The sequence below is a fragment of the Melanotaenia boesemani genome, chromosome 3, assembly GCF_017639745.1.
Source record: "Melanotaenia boesemani isolate fMelBoe1 chromosome 3, fMelBoe1.pri, whole genome shotgun sequence".
In the NCBI taxonomy this organism is placed as follows: domain Eukaryota; kingdom Metazoa; phylum Chordata; class Actinopteri; order Atheriniformes; family Melanotaeniidae; genus Melanotaenia; species Melanotaenia boesemani.
Genome location: NC_055684.1, coordinates 2,862,730 through 2,874,477, shown reverse-complemented (window position 1 = coordinate 2,874,477; position 11,748 = coordinate 2,862,730). Strand labels below are relative to the sequence as shown.

At 45.6% G+C, this 11,748-nt stretch overlaps 1 protein-coding gene across 1 annotated transcript; it reads right to left on the bottom strand.

Annotated features, from left to right (window-relative positions):
- Positions 1-8,793: 8,793 nt before the first annotated feature.
- LOC121637460 lies at positions 8,794-10,712 on the bottom strand. Its single transcript, XM_041981660.1, has 3 exons — positions 10,470-10,712; positions 10,027-10,309; positions 8,794-9,908 (listed from the first exon to the last, which is right to left on the bottom strand). The coding sequence occupies exons 1-3, from the start codon at positions 10,598-10,600 to the stop codon at positions 9,207-9,209; spliced, it is 1,116 nt and encodes a 371-aa protein (XP_041837594.1). The 5' UTR covers positions 10,601-10,712; the 3' UTR covers positions 8,794-9,206.
- Positions 10,713-11,748: the final 1,036 nt, after the last annotated feature.

Genomic DNA, 11,748 nt, shown 5'->3' with positions numbered 1-11,748 from the left:
TGATTCCAGGTTCGCCTGCTACAACCACGGCGGGAGCTGGTCTCGAACCCGGTCTCATTGATGTTTCGGATTGCTAACTCGCTGCTCAACCCTCTAAGCCACTGACTTCCCCGACCGTTCATGGGACTATTAATATATTTATCTTGGATGTTCTATTTGGAAACATAACAATAATGATGATAAAACAATAATGAGTCAATTATGTTTGTGAAACGTTGAGCAGTATTTTGTATTACACAATTAAATTGTGCCACTCAGCTATTGCTGCTAGCTACTATCGAGTGTTACTTTGTTAGCTTGCTAATCATTTTGCTAGCTAACAAAGTAACTTCATACGTCGTGCTGGGAGTGCACGACCTCAAGACACACTGGCAGCCAGACAGACAGACAGCAACACTGTTCATACGTTTGCTAGATTTTGCTTCATTTATCATTTATGCTGACACTTTAAAGAAGGAAAGAAAATGTGACAAAACAAGTTAAGTAACCCACCAGTCATTAGCTCACTTAACAGCAGCTTAGCTTCCCTTTGCACTGACACTGTGTCCTGCAGTCCTGCGGTGGAAGTGTGAACAGATCCTGCTCCCAGCCATCCTGAAATGTTCGTCAGCTTCCAGAGATTTGTACTTTCTCAACTCTTCATACGTGTAAGCACTGATACCATAAACGGCACAACGGCAGGATCCGGACCCACGCAGTAGTCGTGATCGTGTGCACAATCTGGTTACCCAGTTTCCACATTCTCTGGTTCTCTAGCTGTGCGTTCCCACACAGAAAGTCTTCTGTCACCAAGAGAAAAGTTGTTCCACGGAAATAAAACTGGAACGGCGCCGGGTCTCAGCCGCCTCCTCTTGCCTTCCTTACTCGGCTCTTTGACATCTTGCGCTGTAAAGTGTCGACTGCATACACGGGTGTGTGGAGTGATGATGAGATTATCCCTTCTGATGTTCACCATCCATCTCTTCCGTTGTTGATCATCCGAGGGAAACGTGTGGAAACTGATTGTTGAATTGTATTTAGCTGACGAGGTACACAATGGAACACAGCAGTGTTCAGCTGTCCACCTTTCACGCCGCTGAAACTTGTGTGCCTGCTTCATCTCACGTTATATATTATACCATTATAGTAATACACTCTTCTATAAACAACTATACTACCTGTTGTCTCGAATATGAACAATATCTTATTCCTTTGTTTCCCTCAGTGTTCAAATCTACAGCCACAACGTTACCATAGCTTTAACCGGAAGCGTTTTTACTGGCGTGTCGTGAACCGGAAGTTAAAAAAACAGCACCGTGCATAAAGCCCATTCAGAAGGAAAAATTAAAAAAAGGAATTACCAAAATCCAAAAACAGGGCGGATTTTAAATTAGGTTGTTCTTGTCAATGACCGCTAATGCCATTACAACTCATGGAGAAAACGGAGTTAACGAAGCTGAATGTGTTAAATACGGAATGTGAGCCGCTAAGCATTATGGGTCACACGCGGGTGATTACGTTAGTTCTTCTTCTTCTTCTTTGGGTTTTAAGGCGGTTGGCAGCTAACTTACTGGTGCATTACCGCCACCAACTGGACTGGGGTGTGGCACATGAGTCTTACCTGTTTAACGTTTAAAAAAAAAACAAAGAAAAACAAACAAACAAACAAACAAAAGAAAAAAAAAAAAAAACTAAATTCTTTACATTAGTCCTGTAGCCCTCAGGAAACTAAATACATAATTGAAACAGACTTCACCTGAGCTTCTCTGAAGAATGTCCTGCAAGTTAAATGTTATCTTTTGTCCCTGCATGTTAGGGTTCTGTTATGGTTGCTGGGTTTTTGTGTTTCTTGGTTTATTTAGTTCTGATTATAGTTTGGGTTTCTGGGTGTTTGTCATGTCCAGTTCTGTTTTCCTTCATGTCCTCTGGTTTCTGTTCCTAGCTCGTTACCCCACCTGGTTTGATTTGTCATTCACGTCACCTGCTCCTTGTTACTCCCTCTGTCTTTAAATGCTGTTGGTTTTCAGTTATGCGTTGTCAGATCCTTGTGTGCGTGGCTCATGCACCTGTACCGTGTGTTTCCTGCTCCTGAGTTTGCGTTTAATAAACTCATTTTCACCTGCACCGACCTGTCTCCTGCCTTGACTGCCTGCAAGTGGGTCCGCACCTCCGACAACACGCGCATAACAGAAGGATCTGACCTGAACCGGACTCAGTAGGCAGAATGAGCTGGCCATACAGGGACATCTCGGAGCGTGACCATTTGGAGGACTGTTTATTCCTGGCCGAGGACTCCTACATCAGGAGTTTGGAGGGGCTTTATCCACCCCTTGTACGGGAGGCAACCGCTACCAGGTTGATACGAGTCTGACGCCGACTCCGGGGTCCTGCCCAGCGCTGCAGTGTCCGGCGCCAGCTCCGAGGTCCTGCCCAGCTCTTCGGCGGCCTATGCCGGCGCCCAGGTCCTGCCCGTCTCTTCTGGTTCCTGTTCCTGGGGGGGTCAACGGTTGTGACGCCTCTCTTCTGGTTCCTGTCCCTGAGGGGGTCCCCAGTTGTAACCCCTCTCTTCTGGTTCCTGTCCCTGAGGGGGTCTCTGGTTGTGACGCTCCTCTTCTGGTCCCTGTCCCTGAGGGGGTCTCCAATGGTGACGCCTCTCTTCTGGTCCCTGTCCTTGAGGGGGTCTCTGGGTGTGACGCCTCTCTTCTGGTCCCAGTTCCTGAGGGGGTCAACAGTCGTGACTCCTCTCTTCTGATTCCTGTTCCTGAGGGGGTCAACGTTTGTGACGCTCCTCTTCTGATTCCTGTTCCTGAGGGGGTCAACGGTTGTGACGCTCCTCTTCTGGTCCCTGTACCTGAGGGGGTCTCCAGTGGTGACGCCTCTCTTCTGGTCCCTGTCCCTGAGGGGGTCTCCAGTGGTGACGCCTCTCTTCTGGTCCCTGTCCCTGAGGGGGTCTCCAGTGGTGACGCCTCTCTTCTGGTCCCTGTCCCTGAGGGGGTCTCCAGTGGTGACGCCTCTCTTCTGGTTTCTGTTCCTGAGGAGGTCCCTGGTCAAGACGCTCCTCCTCTTCTGGTCCCCGGCGCCGAGGAGATTGCCCCTTCTCCGCCGCCAGAGATCCAGCCTGCCCGTCCGCCGCCAGAGATCCAGCCTGCCCGTCCGCCGCCAGAGATCCAGCCTGCCCGTCCGCCGCCAGAGATCCAGCCTGCCCGTCCGCCGCCAGAGATCCAGCCTGCCCGTCCGCCTGAGAACCTACGGTCTGTGCGTCCTCCGGGTCGTCCTCCAGAGGTCCTGCCTCAGTCCATCCGGCCCCCCAGCCGGCCTCCTGAGCTGATCCTGCTGTCTGCTCATCCTCCGGGTCGTCCTCCAGAGGCCCGGCCCAGGTCTTCTCGACCTCCAGGTCGACCACCGGAGATTCTGCCCCAGTCTGTCCGGCCTCCGGGACGGCCTCCTGAACTGACCCTGTTGTCTGCCCGGCCTCCGGGTCGGCCTCCTGATCTGACCCTGTGGTCTGCCCGGCTTCCGGGTCGCCCCCCTGAACCCTGTCGTGGGGTCTGTTTTTGTTTTGGCCTGGACCCTCCTCCTGGCCCCCTCCGCCCGCCCGGCTTGGCCTCTTGTCGGTCCTTGTTGGGGTCGTCTGGTATCCGCCCCTTGAGGGGGGGGTCCTGTTAGGGTTCTGTTATGGTTGCTGGGTTTTTGTGTTTCTTGGTTTATTTAGTTCTGATTATAGTTTGGGTTTCTGGGTGTTTGTCATGTCCAGTTCTGTTTTCCTTCATGTCCTCTGGTTTCTGTTCCTAGCTCGTTACCCCACCTGGTTTGATTTGTCATTCACGTCACCTGCTCCTTGTTACTCCCTCTGTCTTTAAATGCTGTTGGTTTTCAGTTTTGCGTTGTCAGATCCTTGTGTGTGTGGCTCATGCACCTGTACCGTGTGTTTCCTGCTCCTGAGTTTGCGTTTAATAAACTCATTTTCACCTGCACCGACCTGTCTCCTGTCTCGACTGCCTGCAAGTGGGTCCGCACCTCCGACAACACGCGCATAACACTGCAACAGTGAGACCAATATGAGCCTATCATCCTGGTATTTAGGGCAATATATAAACACATGCTCTATGCTCTCTGGACTACCACATACTTCACAGTTGCCATCTGCATGTTTCTTCATCATAAACAGACTGTTGTTTAGCCTTGTGTGCCCATACCTCATTCTTGACAGAACATCCTCCTCCTTCTTACTTCTGTTTGTATTCCTGCCCTTTCCCACTTTGTTCTGGATGTTGTAGAACCGTCTACCAGTCTGCCCATTATCCCATAATGTTACCATCTTCCCTTTATTGTGCATTTAACCATGCTTTTGATTTCCGCTTTACTGTATTTGATTTCTATATCTATGTTGGTATGTCCAGCTGCTTGCTTGGCACATTTATCTGCCAACTCATTTCCTATAACCCCTACATGCGCTGGGACCCACACCAGCGTTAGATTAATACCTGCCTGAAGAAGGTTGTTAACAACTTCGATGATTTCACATACAATGTCCTGCCTTGACTCTGACCGGAAGTTCTGGATACTGACCAACGCTGAGCTGGAGTCTGAAGCAATAACTGCCTTGCTCGGCCTATTAGCTTCCACCCACAGCAGAGCTAACCACACAGCTACCAGTTCTCCTGTATATACTGCTAGGTCATCATTAATTCTTTTACCTGTTTTTATTTTTAGCTTTGGGATTACATATGCAACCCCCACTCTCTTGTCAGTCCTTTTAGATGCATCTGTATACAGAGTTACCCCCTCATTGTATTTTTCCATTAAATAATTCTGTACCACATATTTGTCTAAGTTATTCTCTTGTTTCGCCTCTAGTAACCCCAAATCAATGGGCACTTCTTTAAAAGACCATGGAGGGACAGCTGAGAAAGGCACAGTAGGGCTCACTTTTAGTTCACTAATCCCCATGTCATGAACCTTACTAATGATCACCCAACCAAAGCTTCTGACATGGGCTTTCCCACGTTCCTGGCACTCTTTCAAAACTGACTGACCCATATGCCCTTCATCATGTCCTCTTAGGTTTGCCCAATACACTGCAGCTAATTGATCCCTTCTGAGGTGGAGAGGTGTATCTCCCATCTCCACCTGTATAGCAGCAACTGGAGTGGTTTTGACAGCACCACAGCATAGTCTGAGTGCTTGATTTTGGATGACATCCAACTTATTCAGCAGAGTCTTAGCTGCAGACCCATATATCATGCACCCATAATCAAGCACAGATCTGATCAGCCCTGTGTAAATTGTCCATAACGCAGATCTACTAGCTCCCCATTCCACTCCACATAGACACCTCATTACATTTATGACTTTCTTGCATTTGTCAATCATTTGTTGTATGTGCACTGTCCACGTTAGCCTCTGGTCCAACCATACGCCCAAGTATTTAAAGGAGCCGACCCTCTCCAATTCATTGGCAGAAAGTTTGATCTTCATCTCATTAGGGATTTTCGTCTTTGAAAAGAACATTGTCTTTGTTTTATCCACTGATATCCTAAAGCCCCATCTTATGGAGCACTGCTCCACTGCATCAACTGCTCGCTGAACCTTGTTAATCACATATTCAATGTTTCGCCCTCTCTTCCAGAGCGCACCATCATCAGCAAACAGTGCCACTTCTACCTGACCCTCCACTTCCTTAAAAATGTCATTTATCATTATGGAGAACAACAGAGGGCTGACAATACTCCCTTGTGGGATGCCATTTTCCGCCTGGTATCGCTCGCTCATCACCCCATTTATTCTAACCATCATTATTCTATCAGATAGGAATTCCTTGACCCATGCAAACACTCTTCCTTTAATCCCCACCTGGCTTAATTTAATCAAAAGGCCCTCCTTCCACATCATGTCATAGGCTTTTTCAATATAAAAAAAAGACAGCCACTACAGTCTCCCTGTTTACTTGTGCCCTTCTTATAGTATCCTCTAAGTATACTATAGGGTCCATTGTGCCCCTGCCTCTTCTAAAACCACACTGGTAGTATTTTAACAAACCTTTCGACTCAATAGTGTATGTAAGCCTGTCATTTATCATTCTTTCCATAGTTTTACCCAACTGGGATGTAAGTGCTATTGGTCTATAATTACTAGGGCTCTTTGGATCTTTTCCAGGCTTTTTGATAGGGATAACTATAGACTCTTTCCACCCTTTTGGCATTATACCCTCTGTCCAGACCTCATTATATAAGCACAACAACACTTCCTTTCCTATATCAGTCAGATTCTCCAACATGCCATAGCAAATCTCATCCCCCCTGGTGAAGATTTACCTAGCTTTCTTAGTGCACTGTTGAGTTCAGTGATTGTAAACAGGTCATTCAGTGCTCCTCCTACCTCTTCCGTACTTTCAAAAGCATGCTTATGGTCTTCAATCGTTTCCACTCTAGCTTTAACTTCAGTCTGGTTAAGGTTTTCAGTGCTATGCACCCTACCTAGTGTCTCAGCTATCAGTCCTGCTTTACCCACACTGCTGGTAACTGCATTTTGTCCATCCATCAGCACCGGGTAGCCATATTCTCTCCCACTCCCTTTCATCTTCTTTATCATACCCCAAACTCTCTCTATTGGTGTAGTGCTGCCTATGGAGTCACAGAACTTTCTCCAGCAGCTATTCTTTGCCTCTCTTATTGTCTTCCTTAGTAATGCTTGGGCTTTCTTATATTTAATCAGGTTTTGGAAGTTGTGTGTTCTTTTCAGGACTCTAAAAGCTTTGTTCCTGACTTTTATCGCGTTTTTACACTCATTTGACCACCATGGAACTAATTTGCCCAAGGTCCTTGGCTTAGATTTAGGTATGGCTAAACTTGCAGCAGTGATTATAGCACCACCAACATCTCTACATAGATTTTCAGTATCTTTAGTGGTATCTACCTCTGACAGCATTCCATCACTAAGCTTTCTGAACTTGTCCCAATCTGCTTTCTGTAACAGCCATCTCCCATGTCCAACTTCATGCTCAGTCACAGCTTGTATCCCCCACTTGATATCCCCACTTCTAATAGGGTAGTGATCACTACCAATAGTATCGCCCCCTAAAACTTCCCATTCACAGTCGCCTGCTAAATGTATAGTAGACAAAGTGAGGTCTATTGCCGATTCTGTACCCCTAGCAGCATCAAGCCTAGAACTAGAGCCATCATTCAAGCAGACCAAGTCTTCCTCATCCATGAACTCTAGGATCAAATCCCCATTAGCATCATTTCTCTCCCCCCACAATGTACTATGAGCATTAAAATCACCACACCATACCACTCTCCCCTTTGTGTCCTGACACATCTCCGCCAGCTGGCTTAATTCAAGTTGTCTACATGGGTTGTAGAAGTTTATTATTTCAATATTACCTTCGTTAGCCCAAACCTCTATTTGGGTGTATTCTAGATCAGTCCCTCTTTTAATTTCTCTATGTTGAATGCCTTTTTGTATAAACGTTATAATTCCCCCACCTTTCCCAGTGTCCCTGTCTCTCCTGATAGAGGTATATCCTTTAATAACAAAGTCTAATTTGGGAATCAGCCAGGTCTCTTGTATACAGATGACATGTGGTTTAACATTGAGACTATCTATGTATCTCTTAAACTCCTGTCCATTTGCTACCAAGCTTCTCGCATTCCATTGCAAAATTATGAAAACCATTATGCCGGCCCACCATATGCTTGAGACTGTTGAACCTCTTCACTTAGGGTGTCTCTGACTGACTCCCACATTAAACCTTTAACGTCCAGGAATTTCTCAGCAGATCTAACTATGATTTTAATTCTATCCGTTCGACTTGGAGTTTGTGCCGAGCAATTGATGACCTCTGCCATAAACAAGATAAAATTATTTTTAGACATGATCAATGTGTCCTCTTTAATTTGGTCACACTTTGTACACGTAACTGCTTCTTGTCTATTTTCATTACTAGCCAGGGCCGGCGCCACCACTGCCCTCTTAACCTTCTTAGTTGCTTCTGCATAGGATAGCCCTTGAGTAACTTTCAGCCGCTGCACTTCTTGCATTCTCTTACTCACTTCACAACCTCTGTATGCTGAACTGTGTTCACCACCACAGTTAATACATTTTAGCTTTGCATCCTTGTCACATTGCCCATATTTATGTTCTCCGCTGCATTTACTGCACCTTTGTTTTCCTTTACACACCGCAGATACATGGCCAAACTTTTGACAGTTAAAACACCGAAGTGGAGGTGGAATATACATCTTGACCTCATAACTCATGTAGCCTATGAATACTCTGTCAGGTAGCTTAATTTCGTCAAATGTTAAGACAATTGATAAGCTATCAGTAATAGCACCATCCCACTTCGTTTTCAGTCGTTTCGCTTCCTTTACCTTCGCATTACTTATGCTTTCCTTAATGACATCTACTGATTCCCTCAGAGGGATTCCCGAGATTACTCCCCTTACAAGCTTCTTGTCAAACACCATTGAACATTTAACTTTATTATTATTTATTTTAGTGACACCGGTTGCTTTTCTTTGTTGTTCTTCGTCTTTACATGTAATCAGCAGACTTCCATTCCTTAGCTTTTTAGCATTCCTTACCTCCCCAAACTCCTTATGCAGTGCTTTAGTTACAGTTTTTCTCTATTGCTTAAACACATTTCACGATACTGCCCTCACTTTTCACAAAACTCTAAACACAAAACACTTTTCTAAAGCTACGTACACTAAACCTCACAGTTTCTTTTCAAAACCAACCCATCACACCAAAACAGTTGCTCATATGCTCAAAAGCAAACCCATCACACCAAAACAGTTGCTCATATGCTCAAAAGCAAACTCTGACACCAAAATACCACTCAAGGCCTGCAAAAATGTAAACACTACTGAGCATCATTAACCACATTACCAAAAAAATTGAAAGCACAATTTTCACAGTGAGAGACTGTTCTTTTTACAGTTTCACAACTGCCAGGATGCATTTGAGCAACCCTTATTTATTCTCAAATATGTTTTGGGCATTTTCTATAGATTTGTGCATTTCATGGGAATAGTTACATAATGCAGAAAATGCAGTAATATCACAACTCAATGCAAAAATGAGTACTAAACTCCATGGAGGATCCATTACACACAATAGATACTGTACAGTAACAATTGAGAACACAATGTTCAGGGTGCGATTTCTTTTATTACAGTACGTTGAAAATTGACACAGTATGTTGTATGTTGACACCGAAATCATGGAGAGGCATCACGTCGTCGGGCTGGGTCGGGCCACAGGACCTCATCAACGTCACAGGCAATATTGTCCATAGCCAAACAACGTGGGAAGAATGCCCTGGCATGCCGCACCCAGCCTTGGAACGCCTCCACAGCCACATCATCACAGGCCAGGTCCATAGCCCTGAGAAGGTTCTCTCTAGTGTAAGGTTGGCGGTCATAGACCTTCCACCGCCATGCTGAGAAGAACTCCTCTATTGGGTTTAGGAACGGAGAGTAGGGTGGCAGACACACATTAATGAATTGCTGATTGATGTTAAACCACTCTCTGACCTGGATGCTGCGATGGAAGCTAACATTGTCCCAGAGGATGACGTATATGGGAAGATCAGCTGGCCCAGGAATCTGCTGGTCGTGGTGATCTGCTGGCCGAGCATTCAGGTGGTCATTGTCATGCAAAACATCTCTGAGCTCTCCTAGGAAGGTGAGGAGACGCTCAGTGTTGTAGGCACCAAGTTCAGCATGCCGGTGGAGAAGCCCTCTAGAACTCATGGCAGCGCAGAGAGTGATGTTTCCTCCACGTTGGCCGGGCACATCAACGATAGCTCTCTGTCCTATGATGTTACGGCCTCTCCTCCTCCTTTTTGTGAGGTTGAAGCCAGCCTCATCCACAAATATAAATTCATGGGGTCTGGCCATGGACTCCAACTGGAACATCCTCTGTGGAAACAAATAGCGTTTTCAGGTGTTCAGAAAGACAGTCAATAGAGCACATTACAGTACGACAGTATAGTATTGTATGTAAAGTACTGTAGGCCATGGATTGTACTGTACTTACTTGCACATACTGGTGACGGAGGTGTTTTATTCTTCCAGAGTTGCGCTCAAAGGGTACCCTATAGGCCTGCTTCATTCTTACTCTCTGGCGCTTGAGGACTCTGTCTATGGTTGTCAGGCTGACATTGTCAATGGTCGGAAAGTTCAAATTGTCACCAATGATCCTCTCCCGTATCTCCCGTAGTCTGATCACATTGTTCTCCCGAACCATATCCACAATGAGGACCTCTTGGGCTGGTGTGAATCTGGAAGCCCTCCCACCTGCAAATGGCAATCTTTCAACTCTAGAGAAACAAACATAGTCATTTGGTCAGAAATGGTCCTTGCAGTACACACTTTTACTGTAACCATGATTGCACTTGTCTGTATGTAGGTGCACTCCACTATACTACTGTATACTGTGAATATCTAGTGTAGTGACTAAAAAACTACTACATACAGTACCTGTTGTGTTCTCTGAAGGCCCGAATAATGGTGCCCACTGAGAATCTGCTGAGGTTTGGTTGGACTCGTTGTCCCGCTTCGGTCATTGTCATGCCGTGGACAATGACGTGGTCAATGACTGTTGCTCTCATTTCATCTGTAATGAAAATGCGTTGTCTTGCTTGCCCTCCTTCTCCTCTCGCTCCTTGGCCTGCTCCTCTTTGGACTGCTTCTCGCCCTCCTTGGCCCACTCCTCGGCCCGCTCCTCTCCCTCCTTGACCTGCTCCTCTCCCTCCTCGGCCCGCTCCTCTCCCTCCTCGGCCCGCTCCTCTGCCTCCTCTGACACGAACTCCTCTGCCTCCTCTGACACAAACTCCTCTTCTTCTGTCTTCATCATCCATTTTTGTTTTTGAACTTTCAGCAAACTGCACTGACTTATATAGGTGTGGTCACATCATTTGCAATAGGTGTTTTCAATTATGAGTCGTTGTGTTTACTGATTGGCACCAGGTATGTTCATTGTGTTCAAGTTTTGCTGATTGTGGGTAGCATTTTGCATCACATGAGCTTCACAATGCATATTGGAGCAGAGTTATATGCAAAATGTGTTTTAGCACGGCAATTTTTGTTTTGAGTTTTGAGAAAAAGGGGATGGGTTTTGTGAACAGTGTCTACAGGTGAATTGTGTTTGTGGTTGTGGCAAAAGGGGGGGAGTTTTACTAAATGTGTTTAGGCAACTGGTCATTTGGTTTAGAGTACTGGGTTTTGTGTTTTGGCAATAGAGAAAAACTGTAAATGTTATCGTGTCATTCGGACTGGAGTCCAGCATCATTTATACATTAAATGTTATCGTGTCATTCGGACTGGAGTCCAGCATCATTTGTACATTAAATGTTATCGTGTCATTCGGACTGGAGTCCAGCATCATTTATACATTAAATGTTATCGTGTCATTCGGACTGGAGTCCAGCATCATTTATACATTAAATGTTATCGTGTCATTCGGACTGGAGTCCAGCATCATTTATACATTAAATGTTATCGTGTCATTCGGACTGCAGTCCAGCATCATTTATACATTAAATGTTATCGTGTCATTCGGACTGGAGTCCAGCATCATTTATACATTAAATGTTATCGTGTCATTCGGACTGCAGTCCAGCATCATTTATACATTAAATGTTATCGTGTCATTCGGACTGCAGTCCAGCATCATTTATACATTAAATGTTATCGTGTCATTCGGACTGGAGTCCAGCATCATTTATACATTAAATGTTATCGTGTCATTCGGACTGCA